General features: G+C 43.5%; 1 protein-coding gene across 1 annotated transcript in view; it reads right to left on the bottom strand.

Annotated features, from left to right (window-relative positions):
* The window catches only part of LOC120995540 (merlin-like), a 74,831-nt gene extending 53,218 nt beyond the window's left edge, over positions 1-21,613 (bottom strand). The window contains exons 1-3 of the mRNA XM_040424813.1: positions 21,236-21,613; positions 14,619-14,736; positions 7,505-7,630 (exon numbers count right to left, since the gene is read on the bottom strand). Of these exons, the coding sequence (XP_040280747.1) occupies positions 7,505-7,630; positions 14,619-14,708 (216 nt within the window). The 5' untranslated portion in view covers positions 14,709-14,736; positions 21,236-21,613. The remainder of the gene's footprint in view (positions 1-7,504; positions 7,631-14,618; positions 14,737-21,235) is intronic.
* Between the last annotated feature and the right edge of the window lie 2,501 nt (positions 21,614-24,114).

Below are 24,114 nucleotides of genomic sequence, written 5' to 3'. Positions count from 1 at the left end.
CTACTGTAAGTCCACTGCTGACCAGGAATTGACTACCGACTACTCTTCTGCTTTGTCCCTACCTACTGAACTGCTACCACCGTTGCCCATCCGGATTGTCTGACCACGCTTACTGCCGCCTGCCCTGACCCACCGCCTGCCAACCGACTACAGCTCTCTGCCAGACTTCCTGCATCTACTACCTGCCTGCGGTCCTTGCCACTGGGCTCCACTCCTACCTCCAGCCAGCTGTCCTCTGACTCAGGTGAGCCTGTAGGACTGTTACAGCCACTGCCTCACAGGCAAGCTGCCTCCCTATTCTCCCAATGATGAGGAAACCCCTAATTCACCCGGCTCCCAAGTGCAATCAGCTACATCATTATCATCGAGTACTGTCTGCATGTCACTGATGTCCTCCTCAACAGTCTCTGGGTCAGGAGCCTAACCGCTCGCAACATCAGCATCCATGCCAGAATCCTCATCACTACTTGCCCGCCTACCGGAGGAAGTGGCGGATGTCTCCTCCACATCTTGGCTGGCCAGTAACTGCTTACTGTCCTCTAGTAATTCGTCCTCGATATATAGTGGAGCTGAGCCCACAGCATACAATACTTCTCTGGCTAAGGGAACAGAAAAGGACAGAGACAGGTTGAGGACAGGTGAGGACACAGGGCCTGCTCCTGGGCCATGCCAACTAAGAGTTATGTATGACGAACCCATCGACTCTTGGCTGGGTGTGTCTGATGTCACTTGGGACGAAGTGGATGACCGAGTCAAGCATTCAAGAACCGCTGGGTTGCTGGTCAAGACACAACCCCTAGATGACACCTGGAGCTCAGGCCTCTCGCTGCAACTCCTGCTTCACGCCCCCTTACTCTGCTGCGACCTGTGCCTGCGCCAGAAACATTTAGGCCTCTGCCACTCCCCTGTGCATGGCCTGGCACTTCTCTGTATGACATACTGTTAGATCAAAAAAATAAATAAAAAGGAAATTAAAGCTCCCAAAAAAAGTCTGTAATTTTCTCACTTCACCACACAACAGCTAATAAGGCCTTGTTTTTTTTCACTAATACACGCCAAAGAAGGCTTTAGAACATATAACTGCACCGCTAAACGGCAAATAGGCCCTTATTTTTTTCCACTTATATACGCCACAAAAGGCTTTAGAACATATAATTGCACCGCAGAATGGCAAATATATATTTTTTTGCCACTAATACACGCCAAAAAGGGCTGTAATTTTCTCACTTCACCACACAATGGCAAATACTTTTTTTTGTGCCACTAATACATGCCCAAAAAGGCTTTAGAACATATAACTGCACCACTGAACGGCAAATAGGCCCTTACTTTTTTCCACTTATATACTCCATAAAAGGCTTTAGAACATATAACTGCACCGCTGAACGGCAAATAATATATCTTTTTTTGCCACTAATACACGCCAAAAAGGGCTTTAGAACATATAACTGCACCGCTGAACGGCAAATAATATATATTTTTTGCCACTAATACACCCCAAAAAGAGCTTTAGAACATATAACTGCACCGCTGAATGGCAAATAGGCCCTTATTTTTTTTCCACTTATACACGCCACAAAAGGCTTTAGAACATCTAACTGCATATAAGGGCTGTAATTTTCTCACTTCACCATACAATGACTAATAAGCACTTTTTTCACACTAATTCAAGCCAAAAAATGCTTTGGAACATATAACTGCACCTCACAAGGGCAAATTAGACGTAGAAATATTTCCTTGTAATAAACCCTGTTAATGGCTGTATCAAACAACACTTGCACCCCAATAACAAGAACGGTTTGCTGGAATGACAGAGCTGTATAATGGCAATTTGGATCCACAGTCAGTGCAGCAAGGTGTTATAGGAATGTTCCTATTACCCAGGCTGTAAACTCTCCTACTGAACCCTGTTCTGCTTCAATACTGTGGAATGATTCCTCCCTATCCTTTCCCAGCAGGAAAATGTATTTATTTGATCTAACAGTATGTCAGACAGAGAAGTGCCAGGCCCTGCACAGGGTAGTGGCAGATGCCTAAATGTTTCTGGCGCAGGCACAGGTCACAGGAAAGTAAGGGGCCGTGGCAGCAGGAGTTGCAGCGAGAGGCCTGAGCTCCCGGTGTCATCTACAGCACAATAAAAGTTTTAAAGTCTTCTCTACCACTGTCCCTAGCGCCTGCTGACGTCTCTCCCTCCACTAAGTACACTGGAAAATGGCTGAATCCTAGATGGCTGAGGCTATTTATAGGGCTGTGACATCACATGGCTGGCTGGCTGCTGATTGGCTGCATGCATGGCATTGTGGGTGATCCCTCGTTCACAGAGTTCCTTGCTCCATGTCCTAACGCATGCAGCAGCCATTTTAGGAAAAAAATGTGATTCGTTACCACAAAGAGTGAGTAAATTCAAATTCGTTGCAAATCAAATTTTTCCTGAAATTCGGGTCGAATTCCACTTCGTCAACTTCGATTCACTCATCTCTAATTGTGAGCCAAAACCAGGTGTGGGTCAAAAACACAGAAAAGGCGCAAGTTTTTCCATTATACCTCTGTGGAGGCTTCACTACTGATTTTGGCTCATAATAACTGATGGAAATAACCGATCAAATAACTGAAGTGTGAACTAGGGCTAGGTTCACATTAGCAGAGCTTTCACCATGTTTATGTTCCTGTAAAGGAGCACAAAATAAAAAGGGAAATGTTGTATCCAGCATACGTTAAATACCAAAGACACCCAAAGGATTCCATTGCTTGTCAGAGTCTCCAACTGGAACATCTGCCACAGATGTGAACATAGCCTAACAGTTATATTTTATTTCTACTATGTGCAGTGTAGAAAAGTTGTAGGTTCAATGCTGTTGATAGATCTTATTATGATATTGATCAGTAATGCATAAATGCTTTAAAAGTATTTATTTTTATTCATGAACATCCAAATATAATGCTACGTATACGAGAGCCTGAATACTTCTATTGAGTCCTCTTTAACTGGAAGTTTAAAATGTTGACGAGCAGCAAGTAGCTTTTTGTTGGTTTCTAGTTAGGAATGTCTTATTGTTTCTTCACAAGAGCAGAACAAAGTGAAAACAGTAACGATAGGGTAATATATTGCAAAGATAATAGATCTTCTTTATCTTATATCTGCACACCTACATGCTCAGCTTGTGTTAATCAAACATACTTTTTCATTTTTAAAGAGGTTAATTCCTGTTTTTGAAAACACCATAGCAACGAATATAAAGAAATGAGAACATTAGAATACACCGTGCAATAATAGAAAACTGTCCAGCCGCCAGAACATCAAAGTCCTGAAAAAAAAGGTTACTTTATTGTTACCCATCTGACACGTTTTGGGCAGGATGTTCTAAATCATGTCTGCACAACTCTTCTAGGAAGTGCATTATTTTCTGTGCTTTTCATGCACCCACAATTGCTCGATATTGCCCTATAATGGCACTTTCTTACTATTTTCCCCTAACGTCTTAGCCATTAGCAATTATTCAATGTCTAAAATATAAATGTACACTGTGGTTGATTTACTAAGAAAAATGTGCTCACCAATTATTTTTATTTTTATTTTTACAATTAAGACAATTTTTTATGTCTACCTCAAAAGTGGAAAAACCAAGTAGTAAAATGTCCCAAATAAATGTATTTTTTCTGACACAAAAACGTATGTATACAATATGTACAGCATGTACATGAGGTGGAATTAAGAAGAGTAGTATGTCTAACTTACCTACCCAGTTGGCAAAATACACTGCTCAAAAAAATAAAGGGAACACAAAAATAACACATCCTAGATCTGAATTAATTAAATATTCTTCTGAAATACTTTGTTCTTTACATAGTTGAATGTGCTGACAACAGAATCACACAAAAATAAAAAAATGGAAATCAAATTTTTCAACCCATGGTGGTCTGGATTTGGAGTCACCCTCAAAATTAAAGTGGAAAAACACACGACATGCTGATCCAACTTTGATGTAATGTCCTTAAAACAAGTCAAAATGAGGCTCAGTAGTGTGTGTGGCCTCCACGTGCCTGTATGACCTCCCTACAACGCCTGTGCATGCTCCTGATGAGGTGGCGGACGGTCTCCTGAGGGATCTCTTCCCAGACCTGGACTAAAGCATCTGCCAACTCCTGGACAGTCTGTGGTGCAACGTGACTGTCACGAGTTGGAGGTCCCAGGAGAGACCACCGCGTCGTCAAGCAATAAACGGAAATCAGGTACAGACACATAAGAGTTTATTGCACAAACAGAAACATGGAAAGCAGCACAGATAAAACATGAGCTCTATGTACCGTCAGCACAGTGGGAGAAAACCCCCACTGCGCCACTGTCTAGTAATACTCCAGAGGGGCGTAACTAAGCAACTCCTGGTTTTCACTAGAGCCCTAGATGGTAGGGTTAGACATAGCCGCAGAAAGTTGCCAGGGTCCACTCTGGAGCGTGACCTAGACAGTGACAGCAGGAGCGAATGGACAACAGGTACCAGAAGGTACCGACGGCACATAGGCAAACATAACAGACAGGTAAATACAAAACAGGGCAAATAATAACACAAGCAGGAGTTCATGCAAGGAAGCAGGAGTTCATGCAAGGGAGCAGGAGTGGCAATGAGCAGAGAAGGACTTGCTCCACCAGTAGTAAACTGCATGGCCTTGTCATGCCACTCTGCTGCAAAGGCTTGCTGAACACAGACATATGAATACAAAACAGGGGAACTAATAATACGAGCAGGAGTTCACGCAAGGGAGCAGGAGTGGCAATGAGCAGAGAAGGACTTGCTCCACCAGTAGTAAACTGCATGGCCTTGTCATGCCACTCTGCTACAAAGGCTTGCTGAACACAAACATCAGAATAAACACAAAGTAACTAAAACATAACAGGCAGAACAGATAACAGAAAGAGGAAAGAGGACGTTAATGAACAAGTAGGGAAACCCACAGAGCACAGACAGACACGGATCCCATGGGTCAGCAGCATGGGAGAGAAAGTACAAACCAGGAGCAAGACAAGACAACACACACCAGGAGAGCTGACCCAGAACTGAGGAAACCTCAGCCTTATATACAGGTTCCATGGGTGCAGCAGAGAGACCACACCCATGGAGCAGACAGAGGATTAACTCCTAATAAGCACACAGGGGAGTTAACCCATAAAGAACCACAAATGACACACAGGAACAGAACTTCAGCGAGGAGCGCCGAACGAGCAAGAACGGAAGGTCACAGTCAAAGGTAACGACTGTGACAGTGACGTTGGTGGATAGAGCGAGACATGATGTCCCAGATGTGCTCAATTGGATTCAGGTCTGGGGAACAGGCGGGCCAGTCCATAGCATCAATGCCTTCATCTTGCAGGAACTGCTGACACACTCCAGCCACATGAGGTCTAGCATTGTCTTGCATTAGGAGGAACCCAGGGCCAACCGCACCAGCATATGGTCTCACAAGGGGTCTGAGGATCTCATCTCGGTACCTAATGGCAGTCAGGCTACCTCTGGCGAGCACATGGAGGGCTGTGCGGCCCTCCAAAGAAATGCCACCCCACACCATTACTGACCCAATGCCAAACCGGTCATGCTGGAGGATGTTGCAGGCAGCAGAACGTTCTCCACGGCGTCTCCAGACTCTGTCACGTCTGTCACATGTGCTCAGTGTGAACCTGCTTTCATATGTGAAGAGCACAGGGCGCCAGTGGCGAATTTGCCAATATTGGTGTTCTCTGGAAAATGCCAAACGTCCTGCACGTTGTTGGGCTGTAAGCACAACCCCCACCTGTGGACGTCGGGCCCTCATATCACCTTCATGGAGTCTGTTTCTGACCGTTTGAGCAGACACATGCACATTTGTGGCCTGCTGGAGGTCATTTTGCAGGGCTCCTCCTGTTCCTCCTTGCACAAAGGCGGAGGTAGCGGTCCTGCTGCTGGGTTGTTGCCCTCCTACGGTCTCCTCCACGTCTCCTGATGTACTGGCCTGTCTCCTGGCAGCGCCTCCATGCTCTGGACACTACGCTGACAGACACAGCAAACCTTCTTGCCACAGCTCGCATTGATGTGCCATCCTGGATAAGCTGCATTACCTGAGCCACTTGTGTGGGTTGTAGACTCCGTCTCATGCTACCACTAGAGTGAAAGCACCGGCAGCATTCAAAAGTGACCAAAACATCAGCCAGGAAGCATAGGAACTGAGAAGTGATCTGTGGTCACCACCTGCAGAACCACTCCTTTATTGGGGGTGTCTTGCTAATTGCCTATAATTTCCACCTGTTGTCTATCCCATTTGCACAACAGCATGTGAAATTGATTGTCACTCAGTGTTGCTTCCTAAGTGGACAGTTTGATTTCACAGAAGTGTGATTGACTTGGAGTTATATTGTGTTGTTTAAGTGTTCCCTTTATTTTTTTGAGCAGTGTATATCATGTACCTATGTTATTATGCACAACCTAGATTGCAGTTATGTATGGTCCCCAATCGGCATGTCCGTTTGTGCACTCTAGAGAGTGGGGAGACATGGCATATGTAGTTGTGAATGTGTGCACGTTTATATAACTCCCGTTAACTACAGTGGTGTGGGCAGTCTCCTCCTCTTTGGATTGCACAGGGGAACAGGGTACCCACATTCTACATCCAATATGTGGCAGTCCCAAAAGTGAAACATCCACCTATCAGACATTTATGGCATACACTGCTGATATGCTGTAAGTGTCTGAGAAATGGCCAGGAAATGTGCCCCTCTGAGCAGGTAAGGTTATGCCCTATGCTCAATTAGGTATATTTTGGGCAATATGAGCCCTCATCACAGTCACACAAACTGATGCACCCTACAACGGTAACGTCCAGTGTTCTGAGAAAATTATAGTTGCAAGTCAAATTTTGTTGATACTTTTGAAACAAAGGTGTATATATAAGCCCACCAAAGCAGAGGCTATAAGGTGGACACAGGCTGTAAAACAGGGACAGGTATATACACACAAGTCCCTGCACTGATACAAATACATTTTGCAACGTATCCGTGCAGGGACTTGTGTGTGTGTGTACCTGTGTGGTAGGTGGTGCGTCTTCCTCATTGCGGCCACAGATGCATGGGGGTACTGTGCTCATGTTCTAGTACAGGCATGCCCAACCTGCGGCCCTCCAGCTGTTGCAAAACTACAACTCCCAGAATGCCCGAACAGCCTACAGCAGGGATAACTGCAATCCTGTTCTAGTACATGCAGTGAATGTACCATTCTGGCCAGCATGTTTATAGAGCCAGGTATATTGCTCTGCTGCCCTCCTTCCCTTATACTAACCATTACCACTTCACTGCACGTCCCTGCTTTATAGCCTGTACCTACCTTATAGCCTCTGTTTGGTGGGCCATTATATACAGTACCATTGGTTAATCAAGTATTAATAAAGTTGCATTTTAACTGTTTCCTTCCAGGCTAGTATTTTTCTACATTGCATTGGAAATCTCTTTTCACATTACTTTGTTAGTATCAAATGCATTTACCTTTTTATCCAGCTTTAGCCAGGTGTCTACCCCGCTTGCCATATATTGTAGACCAAAAAACCAAGTCTCTTTCAGTACCAGATGTTTGCACACCAAATCAAAGAGGTCGTTTCCCTTCCAGTCCATCTTAAGAAAAAATAGATTATTTTGTATGAAAGTTTCACAAAGCAAGTATCGAGTCCATCAAAAAACTTAACACAAAGTTACTGAATTCAATGATATAACCACTTACACTGTTTCTCACTTTCTGTAGAGACATTATTATGATGTCCATGATGTCTATTAACAATTGAACCTAAGCCATTATAGGGATTGTCTAGGATTTTTTTAAAATTTCCACCGCCTTGTGGATCCTGTGAAGAGAGTTATACTTACCTGCTCCCTGCCACTCTGTTTGGGCTCCGTGGGTCCTGTGTACATATGTAAACATTCTGTGTGGATAGAATCATGTATACCTCTGCATCCAATGACTGGTCTCAGCGGTGACATGTCCCCAAGCTGTACATCACTGCTGTGTCATGTACCACTTTTGGACATATCACCAGTGAGACCAGTCATTAGCTGCTGTGGCACATGTGACCCTATCCATGCAGGAAATTTACAAGCGGGCACCGGAAGTCCATTAAAGACAGCCCAAGGGCCATGTAGTCCAAATGGCAGCAGCGGAGAGCAGGTAAGTATGTCTCTCTTTATAGGTCCTGTTGGATGGGGAAATGGATGTTAAAAAAAATCCTGGACAACTCCTTTTATTTTAAACTTTGTGTCTAAATATTCATCAATCCAGTTTACCTTACTATCTTACAGAATTGCCTACTGCCACTGAGCCAGCCCATTGCTACTAGCATCTAAAGGCTTTGTGTAGAGTTGGTGTAAGGCTACTTTCACACTAGCGTTGTTTAAATCCGGCGTTCAGTTCCGACACCAGAACTGCCCGCCGGATCCGGAAAAACGTGTGAAAACGGATTAAATTTGAATCCTGATCAGGATTTTGATCACAATGAAAAAATGCATTGGAAAAAACGGATCCGCCATTTATGTACTTTAACTTTTTTTTCACATTTTTCGGGTTTAACATGCAAAAGCTGGATCCGGTTTGACTGAACACACGGCGCCGGATCCGGCGTTAATGCAAGTCAATGGGAAAAAGACCGGATCCGGCGTTCAGTCAAAGTGTTCAGGTTTTTTGGCCGGAGGTAAAAAATACAACATGTTACGGTTTTCTGAAAAGCCTGATCAGTCAAAAAGACTGAACTGAAGACATCCTGATGCATCCAGAACAGATTGCTCTCCATTCAGAATACATGGGGATAAAACTGATCAGTTCTTTTGCCCATGGTTGGTTGAAAATACATATGTATGATTATTTGCCACTCTGTGCAGTCCACTGTGATGTCTTCTTTTTCTGTAAGCCGACTCCCAGTTTAGTCTGGCCTGTGGCTGGTGAGAATGGTTATATGAACATTGCCAGGTATGACTGACCAGCTTAGGCTACTTTCACACTTGCGTTTTTCTTTTCCGGCATAGAGTTCCGTCACAGGGGCTCTATACCGGAAAAGAACTGATCAGGTATGTCCCCATGCATTCTGAATGGAGAGCAATCCGTTCAGTTTGCATCAGGATGTCTTCAGTTCAGTCGTTTTGACTGATCAGGCAAAAGAGAAAAACGTAGCATGCTACGGTTTTATCTCCGGCTAAAAAAACTGAAGACTTGCCTGAATGCCGGATCCGGCATTTTTTCCCATAGGAATGTATTAGTGCCGGATCCGGCATTCAGAATACCGGAATGCCGGATCCGTCCTTCCGGTATGCGCATGCGCAGACTGAAAAAAAGGTGAAAAAATAAATGCCGGATCCGTTTTTGCCGGATGACACCGGAAAGACGGATCCGGCATTTCAATGCATTTTTTCGACTGATCAGGCATTTTTAAGACTGATCAGGATCCTGATCAGTCTTACTAATGCCATCAGTTAGCATACATTTTGCCTGATCCGGCAGGCAGTTCCGGCGACGGAACTGCTTGCCGGATCTCTCTGCCGCAAGTGTAAAAGTAGCCTTAGAGGTGCCCATATACTTTGAATAGCTATTGGCTAAATGCTTGTTCGGCCAGCTGCCATCCCTGTTGACTCCCCCACAGTGGCGTAGCTAGAAATGACTGGGCCCCACAGCAAATTTTTGAATTGGGCCCCCCTCCCCCAGTAATTTTTTTTAGTGACCCTTTCCTTTCACGCCGCCCCCATTCCTGTGGCTAGTAAAGATCGCTCTCTCAGACCAGGCCCGGCAGCTGTTCCATCCGTCTATACTGTCACTGTATATCATTTCATTGTGTAATACTGTTGAGGGGGCCCTGACAAAATCTTTTAGTCCTCCTCCTCCTGAATGGGCCCCTTCTGGGTCAGGGCCCCAAAGCAGCCGCTTCCCCTATAGCTACGCCCCTGCTCCACCATACATATGCATGCTTGGCTTATCTGAACATGTAGGTGTATTCAATGGGGAGAGAGGAGAAAGCTGCAGCCAGACACCTCTGTCGGTGGCTTATCTCCCAGGGGAACAAAAGTATCAGGTGCTGAAATTCAACTCGGCAGACCATTTTGAACCCAGCATCATCTGCCAAGGGAGAGGCAGGGGCTCCCCATACACATAAGAGCAATAGAGCAATCTACTCTGTATGGGGTCATCGAACAAACGATGAATTGAAGGTCATGACAATAAAAGGTTACGTTACTTCTCCAGTACAATCGCACATCTCATTTGCATTTATGAGGACAGAAGACTGTGATATCCATCCTAGGTACAGAAGTAAAAGTATAGCTAATAAAATCCTGGTCCTTACTCACATGAGTAAAATCCGAAACGCTTAGATTTACACTGTATTCTGCTTATGGATTTTACCGCTTGAAATAAAGAAAATTGCATTTCAAAGAAGCTGGACTTCATCTATTTGTTTGAAAGTTGTATAAAGGCTGAGTCCAGACTGTGTCCGTGCTTCAGAAGCATTTAACGAAGGTGAGAGCTGCAAAAATATTCTTATGTTTTGATACATATTTTTCATGTCTAGTCATGCTTCCTCTCAGTAGGTGGATCTTTAGATTTTGGTTTATTAATCTTTTTTATCTGGTATTACAATTCTGTCACAGAGTTACTACTCTAACGCCAAGGATCAGAGTAATATCATAATGGTATTTTTTTATGATCTTTTATGAATTGGCTTCAGGGCCTGTCAATGGTGCCAACAAGCAGCTTTGTACAAGTCAACAAGTGTACATGTTTTAACAGGTTGTAATGTATTACAGAAAGGCAGCAGAAAAAACATGTATTAGTCATGAAGAGAAAGTTAGGGATGGAGCCCTTCCTATGTCATGACAGTGCTTTGTGAACTTTACAAAAGTGATATCACTCTCTAGTATGAACAATGAGAGGATTCTGCTTTGTTATGTGGAAGACATGCTGACCTTTAAAGGGGTTGTGCCACTAGTATAAATATATCATGTCCAACAGATATCGCTGTTGTATCATTTTCCCCAAATACCACAATTTATCAAAACTGCCTTATTCTAAAGTTGGTAGCCTACCATTGCACCCTGCTGAGATGTTGGTTACGTCATGCATTGGAGCCTTATAATGTAGGGCACAGGAAGCCTCATTGGTAAGATGAAAAAAAAATTGTTAAAATAAATAAAAAGGGTTTTCCCAGAAAGTAATACTCTACCGTTTTCAAACCAGCACTTGTATCTGAATAATTTTGTACTTGTATATAATTAATAATTTAGTATAGCCACTGAGTTATTCAATGCAATTTATCTGTATAGCGCCACCTGCTGTTTGCTCTTTTTGAGGTGGACGCACATGCTCAGTTCTACCCTTCAACTTTCAACTACCACCAGCTGCAGCAGACAGGACATGTGTCCTAAGAAAGGATACCTGCCTGAACTGCCAGCTTGAAAAAAATCAGATTATCAGTATTAAACACTTGGACAACCCCTTTAAAGATGTTTTCCAGGAGTTTAATATTGATAACCTTAGGGCAGTTCATCTGTATCATATTAACAGGAGTTCGAATCCTGCCACCCCCACCGATTAGTTACTGTACACCGGAACCAGGCACCAGAACACACAGCTCTGTACACTGTGTAGCGTCACTTGAATGGGAACAGCTCTCAGTAACTCCTGCAAACAGAAGTCCCTGGAGTTGAACCCACATTGATCTGATATTCATAACCTAAGGCAGGGGAAATGTCCCCACCTTGAAGACAGCGCCATTTGCCCATTGTCCTGAGCGCTGCTGCCACTCTGACGCTATACTGCTCTCTCTGCCAGGAAATAGAATGGAAGGTAATGATGACCCAGTCACAGTTTGTCCACTAGATAGTGATGTTGCACCATTAATGGAGCTGCTGTTCAGTTTCAGACCACCTTCTAAAAATGGGCTGGACCTTTCGAATAATGAGCAGTGACATAGATAGTGCATCATCCACTCATGGAAGACAATAGGCAGGCCCTCATATAAGTGTTGGTGTGCAAGTCATATGCCACATGGTGCACTTCCGTCCCCCGGCTGGGGGTGGGAGTAAAGTGGATCCTGCTGCAGTGGTAGGTGTGGCAGAACAACAGTCAGACATAGGAAAACAGCATATCCTGCAAGAAGGTGTACTCTCCTGCTGGGATGATGAGTGCACTGCAAACCCCAACTAAGGGTGTGCCAGAGTATCTGACAAACTGCTATTATAGGAGAGCCAGAGGCTGAGTGCAGTCCCCAGCCAGGGATTCACCAAAGATTGGGCCAAAGTTCAAGCCCAGATGCACCGGCTGCAGGCCAGGCCTAGAAGCAAGGTCCTGACTGGGACAAATGCTGGCAGTGTTGATCAGGAGACAGTCACAGGAAACTGAGCACCACAGTGGAGTCTGCAGGAAAGTGGATGAGAATGTCCAGCACACTGAGGGGTAGGGCTGGTAAGATAGCTCCAGTCTGCCTGTACTATGCCACAGTTAGCTGCAAGAGAATGGGTGCCCCTGCCAAAGGGAGGTCCCCTCAAGACTCATGGATGGACTACATTGCGTGACAAAGAACTGTACCTTTTCATGAGCACCATTATGAGTGCCATGACTCCCATGAGAGTGACTGTAACCATTAAATGCCCAATGTGTCCAGAACCACCAAGTATATATGTTTCTGCAACTGCCCTGACCTCTGCACGTTGATTTACAGGACCAGGCAGTGTACAGGTGATCACGCCTGGCCCTGACTTCTCCTTAGTCAATCAAAATGGAGAGGGTGCAGCAGTTTCAGAGAGAGCAGAGCCTCTAGGTATGACAGCAACGCCCCCATTGCTCCTAGAGGCTAATTTGCATATACTAAAACATCATTTTTCTCAGCCATGCAGACACATATGAATATGGACCAACACAGAAGCCTTCAGCTGCCAAGAGCACATAAAACCGGTCAGCCAGTTTTATAGGTACAAATCTTCTGACAGATGCCCTTTAATGTTCTATTTAAATACATGCTTCCACCTGCCATTTACTCCACACCATTCCTCACCTGCTCCTTACTTAAGTCATAAATATTAAAGTCCTGGATAAGCCCTTTTATGCTATTTAATCTAAAATTGGATTTATAGAGGTTGATTTTCTGATGCATTGCTCCAATCCCATGCTTGTAAGTGGTGTCAGAAAGATTCTTTACTTTAACTACAACTTTATTACTGAATTTCTCAGAGGGAAGTTTATGAGTACGAGGAACCCCTATCCAAGTGTACCCCTGGGTATATAGTTTCTTGATTAGCAATTTGCTCTTCATTTGTGGAAATGACACTGATTTCAAGCCAACTATAATGATTTTGTCCTCTTAAGTTGCCTTTAAACACAAAAAGTTTTTAACCATTGACAAATTGGTAGTTCAGAAGATCATTACCTAGTTTTCCAGGATGATCCTGACAGCCAGCAGGGAGTCATCCCCCAATACATTAGACAAGAAATGTCATTATTGCCTTACGACAGCTCTTGTGTGATCCACACACTACAAAGCAATGGCCATTATAAAGGTAAATGCTGCGTTGAGTTCCATTTACATTTATAGATTGTGTTGCTGATAGTTTTATTGTTTATTGTTAACCAGTTCCGGATCGCTCCATAGACTTTAAATTATCTCTGCAAAGACGTTTCTGAAGTTCTTTCAGAAAAGGCAGTTGCACACAGATTGTCTAGTTGCAAGAACCGGTTGTCAGTGAGAAGTCAGACTTGTTTTTTTTTTACCATCCCTGCCTTCCCCATCGCTCTCTACAAAGTCTTTGATGAACCCTGTGTATGCATTTCAGGAAGTGGCCCTGTTGCTTCCAGCTCTGGTCCTACCGATCATGTAATCTCCATCGCTGGGTAACTACAGGACCTGCTGGGTCTTAGCAGATCCAGATTAGCTCTACAGTGAGACCTTTGAAGCTGTATACCCCCAGTTACGGAAAAAATCAGCAAAAAGAAAATGTAACTGCTCCAAAGGTCTTTTGTGTGACCTTGTGGGGGGAACAATGTGTAAAAAAAAAAAAAAAAAAAGAATGCTACCACTATAGCCTTCAACCCCTGACAATAAATGATATATTCCCAATATCAAAAAGACTGTAATGGAAAGGGGACTCCATTTAAAAATGTGCTACAACAGTGTGAAAAACACACAATTTTTCCCAGGTATAAAAAAAATAAAAATAAAAAAACTGTAAAATAAAAAAAGGAATACAGAAAAATTAAACTCATGTACCACTGGAAAAAAAAAGCAAAAATTAAGTGACAGAGAAAAATAAAAAAGATTTTGACTATCAAAGCTGCAAGTACTGAAAAAAACAAAATGGCCAGATCTCGAATTGGTTAATCTTCATTTGCACTAGTTATTTGACTAAATGACCTAACTGCGAGGTAATGTTTATACATGGCGGATATGCAGAATAGGCAGAAAATCTGCAGCATATTAGTACTAGCAATGTGGAGGACATTTTGTCACCATCCACAGCAAAGTCCATGACAAATCCACATGTAACACATGCAGAAAATCCACCCCATGTGGCCGTCCCCTAAAGTCTGTTTATACTGGCCAATTGTCATCATATCCACTTATTTAAGAGTAAGTACCTCACAATGTAACTCCATTTCTGTCTCCATTGTTACAATCTTCACTTTGAAGGTCTTCTGCTGTTTCTTTTTCAGACTCCGGATGGACATACTGAAGCTTATAGTATATCAGTAAGTCCTGCAGAAAAATAATATGAAATCTACAAGTTTACAAATGCTTATATCAAGCTGAACATTATTTTTTTACCACACAAGCATTGTGAGTTCACATATACGTCACTTGTGTTCTGGCCACAAGTTTACCACAATCGCTAGGTGTCATGTACGTACATTTACACATTAGTGATATGACAGGTGTCAGTTATCCAAATAGATGAAAATCCTGCTACTTTGCCACCATAGTGTTACTACAATTTATTCATGCCTCTACAGGTTAGGAGTACGGCCACATGGGCAGGTTTCCTGATGCAGATTTGGAAGCCAAAATCAGGAGGGGATCATAAAAGGAGAGAAAGTACAAAGGACAGATATGTCTGATCTTTTTTTTATTCACTTTTGGTTTTGGCTTCCAAAACTGCATCAGGAAACCCGACTGTGTGGCCGTACACTAAAGCCTTGTGCACATGATGGTATTTTTCATTCATGCGCAATCCGCATTTTTTGCAGATAGCACACTTATCCATTCATTTCTATTGGGCTATGCACTTCAGTGTTTTTTGTGGATCCGTTTTTCAGTTCTGTAAATGATAGAACATGTTGCCTTCGGTCAGTTTTGGTGGATGAGAATAGTCATTTCTACTGATAGGAGTGAGAAAACTACAGCATGCACACGGCAGGTATTCGTACATTGCAGATCCTTTGTTTGCGGGCCGAAATATGTACACTGTCGTAAGCATGAGGCATAGAGATATCCCATAGTAAAACGAGTTAAATGTATTATGATGGTTTCGTAATGCATTTTGTTAAAGGGGTTATCACACCAAAAAGTATTACTGTGCAATGAATAGGGCATTTGAAATATGACAATATTCTTTTTTTTATGTTTATTACAATTTCCTCTCTGGTAGCGCCCCCTGTGGTTCATCCTTCATATCTACCTTCTCCTGCATTCAGTGGTGGACTACCATGCTCAGTATCTTCCCCCCTGCTCTCTTCTCCTCCCCTCAATGCTGGTGCATTGCTCTTATAAAGATGCGGGATAAGCAGCCCAGATACCTCTAATTCATTCATCCTTACTTATTAACAAGAGCTAATTGCAATACATCCTGGGAGATGTAAGTGCTTGATGAGCTGTTGCCCACCCACAGAAAGGGAAGAAAGTGCACCAGATCATTGAGTAAAGTGTAAAAACTTTAACATCCAAGTCTTATATCAAAATGGCTGACAAACATATACTGTATATTTTAGCCAGGCTGCCTGAGCCTCCCATATGTTTTGACTCACTTAAAGTTTGGCAGGACTCATAGAACATATATGCATGCAGTGTATCTGACCAAGCCTATAAACTAGGTAATAATAAATGACTAAACAACCAGTAGAAAGTATGCCAGAAATTTAATACAACATTCCTATAATGCTGGTAGAATGAATCATAAGATGGAATAGATTCATAGTTGAAATTGCTCTCGCTGTGCAATATCATTCGTAATGAAGAAGATTAAAGGGGTACTACGGACTGGGAAGTCTTTTTCATATATGCAGGCAGGGAGCAGGTGTTAAGAAAAGACTCTCCTGTCACCAGCGCCTTCGCTGTACTTTAAGTGTTACATGCCAACCTCTGGCAACAACAGCCCAATGGTAATGTCGCTGTTAAGGCCATTGATTGGCTGTCAGAAGTAACCTGTATGTAGATGGTAGATCACGCATTTGGCCCAGCAGGAACCAAAAGAGGTCGAGAAAGGAGTGCTGGACTTTGATTTAACCCTTGCACCCTGCCTGCATATAAGAAAAGGGGTTCTTAGTCTCTAAGAACCCCTTTAATACTATCCTAAGAGGTCTGTCCAGTCCTTCTATACTGATGGCCTATTCTTAGGATAGTCCATCAATATGTGATTGGTAGGGGTCCCAGACATATAGCTCTCAGCAGGTCCACTGTGTAGTGGATGAAGCTGGTTACTGCAGTGCGGCTCTTCTTAGGCCTAGTCCACACTTCAGTGATTTCAATCAGTGATTTTTCAACCAAAACAAGGAATGGAGGCTCCATTGATAAGGTAGAATGGAAAAATCTGCACTTCTTCTGTGTTTTGGACCCGCACCTTGTTTGGGCTGAAAATCACTGATGAAAATCACTGACCAAACACTGAAGTGTAGACCTTAAAGTGAATGGGAGCAGCACTGGACAATGGAGCTACTGAAAACCACCAGATCCTCAGGGTTGCTGGGTGTCGGATTCTCGCTGATCTGATATTGATGAGCTATCCTAAGGATATACAGTGAATAAAAAAGCCCTGGAAAACCCCATTCAAAGGGATTTTCTGCTTTCCCCATATTGATGTAGCCTCAGGTAAGTTTATCAATATCAGATCAGCGGGATCCGACTCCTAGTACCCCCCGTCAATCAGCCGTATGAAAAGAACGCAGCGCTCAGTGGTGAGCCGGTATAATTACAGCTCCTCCATCCTATTCATTTCAGTGGGGGTCTCTGTCCTTTTCAAGAGACCAGGAGGGAGCCTGTAATTAAGGGAATTTATTTTACTGTCGACAGAGCTGTATGAGGGATGTTTTTTATTGCTACCTTTTCTGGGCTACATACATGTATATTGATTTTATTTTAATGATTTTTTGGGAAGGAAGATGAGTAAAAATATTTTGTCTTTTTTTACCAAATTCCTCATAGGACAAATAACGCATTCATTTAACTGGTTGTTATGGTTACAGAGATACTAAATATGTATTTTCTTTTTGTTTTATTTTTACCATAATAAAATATTTTATAAAGGAAAAAGTTTTTTTAAGCTTTGGGTTCATTTATTTTTTTGAACATTTTATATTACTTTTGTTTCCAAAAGCTACGTAACAAGCTGCCTACTCCTGTATTGCATTATATTATTCCTGTCGATAGGTGACAGAGGAAGCTATCGAGCACAGTATCAGAGGGGTTAAACTGCCAGGATTGGTGTTGTGTTACAGCTGCCGGCCGCTGACTACGCCATATGTTTACGACGCTTGGGGCAAGGTACTAAAAATATTTTGAGCAAAAAGCTTGTGCTCAAACACTTGAAATGAGTTACTTAGACTAATATAAATAGTGAAGAAATAGATAAGTATGGATTTTGACAATTTCCTTCCAATGTTCCTTCATTTAGATCTTTGCGTTAAAATGCCATTTTTTCTTGATGTAGTAGAGCTTAGGTTCTGTTCACACCATATGAATATACCCATAGACCTCTGTGTGTCTGATGCCCTATACTAGTTTTCCAGGATTACAGTATTGATGGCTTATCCTCAAGATATGTCATTAATATCTGATCGGTGGGTAAATAATACAAAATAAAGAATATTTTTGAGTTAACATTTTAATCATTGCATAGTTCATTTTTTTCTATTTTGGCAAATTTACCATAATTCTCTTCTTCAAGAGAAGGTATGTACATATTCTTTTCTGGTACTAAGGGGAAATACAGCAGCACCCTGGATAAGTGATGCAACATTCCCCAACCACTTGTCTGATACTAGATAAATTACATGATAGATAGGTAGATAGATAGAAAAGAGACAGATCTAATATATAAAGCTGAGTGTATGTGTGTGTATGTATGTCCGCTAAAGGAATCCACATAGTCGCATTTACAATCACGAAATTTGGCACACAGGTACATCAGGTGTCCGGGAAGGTTTTAGAGCAGGTCTCGGCTCTCTAGGATGTACCTGTACCATTCCTGAAATATTCCCCAAAAAATGCAAATATGGTACATCACATGACCTACATTAGCCAATAGAAGCCTGCAGGTCTTTCTCCTTATATCCCAACTGCCATACACGCGGTCACATGACCCTTATCAGCCAATAGAAGCTTGCAGGTCCTTAGTCTTCACATACACACACTTTTACACCAGGTTTCCATAACAACCCAGCCATTTTTCTTCACTGATGTAGGTCAGCTTTAAAGGGGCGAGGAGCTGTGTAGGGTGGCCCCCTAGACCCCGCTAAGCCCCGCCCATGACCCAGTTAGTCCACGCCCACTCCACAGCCGACAGGGATTGAAAAAATGAAGGTAAAAATCAACTTCTGTCAGCTGCAGGGGTGGGAGGGAGGGTGACTTTCTCCCTGCAGCTCACACTCAGACAGCACAGTGCTGCTGTCTGAGAGTGAGCTGTTCAAAAGGACATCCCTGTGTCCGTCCAGGCCCTGCGCCGGACGGAGGACAGGGAGTCTGAAAGCCAGACTGTCTGGCCTAAAACCGGACCTCTGGCCACCCTAGGGGCAGACTACTGTGGAGGTCACAGTTAACGGGCAGATTGCTGTAGAGGCCACTGTTAAGGGGGCGGGGTGTTGTGGAAACCACTGCTAAGGAGATGGGTTACTGTGGAGTTCACTAATAAAGGGGCGGCAGCTGTGGAGGTCACTGTTAAAGGGACAGCCTTCTGTGGAGGTCACTGTTAAGGGGGCATGATGCTGTGGAGGTCACTGTTAAGGGGGCAGGATGCTGTGGAGGTCACTGTTAAAGGGGCAGGGAATGGTGGATATCACAGTTAAGGGGAGAGTCTGCTATGGAGGTCAGTGTTAAGGGGTGAGGTGCTGTAGAGGTCACTGCTAAGGGGGCGGGGTGTTGTGGAGGTCACATTTTAAGGGAACGGAGCTCTGTGGAGGTTACTGTTAAGGGGGCGGGTTATTGTTAAAATCACTGTTAACGAGAATGAGTACTATGGAGGTCACTAATAAAGGGGCGGCCGCTGTGGAGGTCACTGTTAAAGAGGAGGGTGCTGTGGATGTTATTGTTAAGGGAGCAGGGCACTGTGGAGGTCACTGTTAAAGGGCCGGTAACTGTGGAGGTCACTGTTAAGGGAGGAGGGGACTGTGGAGACCACTATTAAAGGGGCAGCGGGGTACTGTGAGGTCACTGTTAAGGCAGTGGGGTACTGTGAGCTCACTGTTAAGGGAACGGGGTACAGTGGAGGTCACTGTTAAGGGAGCAAGGTACTGTGGCAGTCACTGTTAAAGGGGCAGTCATTGTGGAGGTCTGTGTTAAGGGGGCCAGAAATGATAGAGGTCAGTTAAGGGTACTGTAACCTATGGTCAGTGTTAAGGGGTGGGTGCTGTAAAGGTCACAGTTAAAGGGGCGGGCCCTTGTGGAGGTCACTATCAAGGGGGTGGGGTGCTGTGGAACTCACTGTTATAGTGGATACTGTGAATATCTTTTAATGACACACACAAACATTAAATGAAATAGATGAAATATACCCGAGCGAAGCCGAGTCCTTCTGCTAGTATTAGATATAAGATAGCTAGACAGATACCGTACATATGAGATAGATAGGAGAGAGATAGATAGATAGATTAATAAATAGATAGATAGTAGATAACTTGATAGTAGATAGATAGATAGATAGATAGATAGATAGATAGATAGATAGATAGATAGATACTAAGAGGATCCTCCAGTGGGCCCAGGCTCTGATACCATAGTGGGCCACAAAGGTCCAGGGGGAAAAAAAACATTTTGCTTTGATCATTTCCCCCTAGGGTATATTTCTTTGGTTTTAAATTATTAGACTTTATTGATGATATGAGTGTTGGGTGGGCCAAGGAACCTCAGTCTGACACTGCAATAATTAGATAAAATCAGTGCATCGCACCAAAAGTGGATCAGGAATGTAATATGTGTAGCATTTGCAAGAGCTGTCTAGTAACAAATTCAACCACTAGATGAATATGCAGCATTCTCAAGAGCAAACCATTTTATCTGAAAATGAAAAACATAGCTTCATGAGGTTTTTTGTGTGTACGTAAATAGAAACAATTAGAAAAAAGTTTAATAGCGTTCCTAAGCTTAGTGATTTATAAGGGAATATTATAATCATATAATTATATTCATACAATCAATCAGGGAGCAAAGTAAATATGTTGTATATGTATATACAGGATTATGACCTAGAAGACAGGGGCATAGCTGGGAATAGGGGCTAGTGGGTAAATTTTCAAGGGGGGCACCGAAAATCCACTCTGTCTTAGCCAGGGTATATAGATATAGAGTCAGAGCAGTATATTAAATCTTTGCCCCAGGTGAAGTCACAAGACTAATATGTCAACGGGCTTCCCCTTTCACAAGAGCAGACAGGGTAGGCAGTAAATAGGAGACACGTGTAAACTACTGGTAGGACAAAGTCCTGCTGAAAACAATGGCACAGGTACATGACCCATGCTTAGTATCTAAAAGAATGACTCCTCGAGAGGAGTCCAGCAACAGCGATTCGTTTTCTCAAAGGAGTGACACTAAAATGTACAGTAACTCATGACTGATGGATGTTTTACATATATATATAATCATTATTAGTAATAAGATACGTTTTTCCATGTGTAGCACTGACCCACATGACTCATAGACTGGTATTCTCTAGCATTGCCCTTTGATGTCGTTCCATCAGTGAGGCCACATAATAGGTAATATAGAAAACAAATATAAAAAAGCCCTAGTCATTGCTGTCCTTTATAGTCTGTAGCTAGACGGTTTACTTTACCAGGCTTCACAACTGAGAGAGGTTAGTAGTTGTTACATGCAGCATATTCGGCGGGGACGTGCCCTCTTCATCAGCTCCTGCTCCCAGTATATATTACATTCAGGTAATCCAGGTCCCAGTTTCACGGTATAATCTTTAATGGCCCCTCAAGCTGCAGTATATCAAATCTTATCCTGTGCTGGACTCTTCAGGTGATTTCAGAAAGTAGACTCGATGACAAAGAGCCATTTCTCAAGTTCTGGTTGCTGCATATCATTCGGATAAATCCATTGTACCCAAAAAACTGGCAATCTGATTTAAAATATGGCTTTAAAACGATATCTTGTCATTCCAGGAAGTTGCGTCTTATTGTGCTGACAGGAGACTGCACACTGCTTCCCACAGTTGAGGAAGAAATCCATGACACATATGTAAAGCCAATAATGGCAGGAGTGTCAGCCAATGAAGAAACGGGGAGGAATCTGTATAACCTGAAAGGAATGATAGGTGAGTCAGGCTGCCGCGCAAGGAATGCTTCTATTGTAAGCATGTCATTAGCTCCAGCAAAGTAGGGGGGTCCGCAGGCAATGGCAAACACAGCTAGAGACAGCCTGTGCATTATAGAACTGCTCAAGGTTCACGGGAATATATATATATATATATATACACACAATATATGTAGACATCTCTGTCCTGACACTTTGCTCTCACAGTACTGAATGTACAAATGCTCACGTAACAGTGCCAGCCACAATGGTCTCATGTGGAAGCTATGGTATCTACCTGTACATACCACCTGCAATGCTCCTAGGCGGGTGCCAGCTACTGTGCCCCTCAATGGTATTTCCAAAAGAGTGCCAGCTAGTGTTCGTACATAATAATACCAGACAAAGCACTTCAATAAAAATGTGCCAACCACGGACCTTTCACCTATCCTAGTTTTTCCCGGAGTCACCTAGGTTTTGTGCCCCCTCTCCTGTGCACCCAGTCACTGAGTTAATTCATCCAGTGCCCTGCATTCAATTGTCTCTGCGTCCACGGGACTCAGATATACTTAAACATCTGCCTCAGCACTGGTAGGACAAGGGAACCATTAGTTCCCTTACCTTCCATTTGGCACTTTTTTGTAATGCAGGCAGTGGGATGAAAAGAGGCAAGGCCTGCATCGCTGGATGACAATGTGGGATCGGGAACAGGTGAGCATCATTCCCAGGCAAGAGTCACTGTATAAAGGGGGCACAGACTAGATTACAGGGGGCTCAGAGCAAGAGGCACTATCTATAGGAGGTAAAGACTACTATACTCGAAGCTCAGAGGAAGAATCACTATATAAAGGGGGCACAGACTAGATTACAGGGGGCTCAGAGCAAGAGGCACTATCTATAGGAGGTAAAGACTACTATACTCGAAGCTCAGAAGAAGAGTCACTGTATAAAGGGGGCACAGACTAGATTACAGGGGGCTCAGAGCAAGAGGCACTATCTATAGGAGGTAAAGACTACTATACTCGAAGCTCAGAGGAAGAGTCACTGTATAAAGGGGGCACAGACTAGATTACAGCGGGCTCAGAGCAAGAGGCACTATCTATAGGAGGTAAAGACTACTATAATCGAAGCTCAGAGGAAGAGTCACTGTATAAAGGGGGCACAGACTATATTACAGGGGGCTCAGAGCAAGAGGCACTATCTATAGGAGGTAAAGACTACTATACTCGAAGCTCAGAGGAAGAGCCACTGTATAAAGGGGGCACAGACTATATTACAGGGGGCTCAGAGCAAGAGGCACTATCTATAGGAGGTAAAGACTACTGTAGTGTACGGGGACTGTAATGCCCGTCACTACAAAAGTGTCACTTGGTGTGCTGTTGTCCCCCCCTTACTTATGGGGAAGTTGGTATATTTCAGTTTTATAAAATGTCATGTAATGTAATGCTATGTATTTCCCTGTTACTTGAAACTTGCATGTACAGGCCTGCTAGGGGTGTCATTCCAGCTTCTAGTCATTAGAGGGAGCTAGGGAGCCCTAGTTTATATAAGGCCCAGACAGGGAAAGGAAAGTCAGTCTAGTCTAAGTGTCTGTCTAAAGCTGCAGCCTGTAGTCTGAAGCTGGAGCTTAGACTATGTCAGAGACAAGTCCAGGCCTGAAGCCTGCGGACCAGGAGAGGGCATTGCAGTCCCTGTAACCGGGTTCCAAATCCTAGGAGAAGGTTCCCCTCCTGAATATATATGCAGAAGCAGGAAGACCACAGTGCAGAAGTTTCCAGAAGCTGAGTGTCACGGCTGTATGTGAGCAACAATAGTAATACACAGTACAGAGCTACTGACTGGACCCAGAACTAGGGAGGATAACGGGTGACCCCTGTCCGACCCTCAACGCTCTCCCTATTCTGCTAAAGCACATGCCCGGATCCAAATGGCGGAACGAGGCATGCCCACGTGCCTAAGACTAATGACCACTGTAACCCCTACAATAGTGGAAGGGGCACGGCCACCAGTGCCCTACTCAGTATATGGAGGGAACCGTGGCCACCTCAGATCCAGTCAGAAAATAAACAGGAACACAACAATGTCTGCACACTTAGCTGACGGTGTTGCAGCCGCAGAGAAGACGGATCCAAGGACAGGCTGGCAATATCCGGAGTGCTAGCTGCAGCAGAACACAGGTCCAGTGAACTGATAGCTACAAGTGAAGAAACTAAAGCAAGAGCTACAACTGAAGTGAGAACTATAATCCACATCCTATCATAGGAGGAGGGGTGATATAAAGGGAGGGAAATCAGACACATGAAGAACAGCTGTGGTGAAAGAAACCAAAAGTAAACAGAGTAGTGAGAACTCCTCCCAGCTCTAGTAGTGACATCATCACAGGGGTGGAGAAACAGAGCTGTGAGAACGTCCCAA

The sequence above is a fragment of the Bufo bufo genome, chromosome 3 (genome assembly GCF_905171765.1).
Source record: "Bufo bufo chromosome 3, aBufBuf1.1, whole genome shotgun sequence".
Taxonomy (NCBI): Eukaryota; Metazoa; Chordata; class Amphibia; order Anura; family Bufonidae; genus Bufo; species Bufo bufo.
Note: the sequence above shows the minus strand (reverse complement) of the source record. Positions and strands in the feature narration are given on the sequence as shown.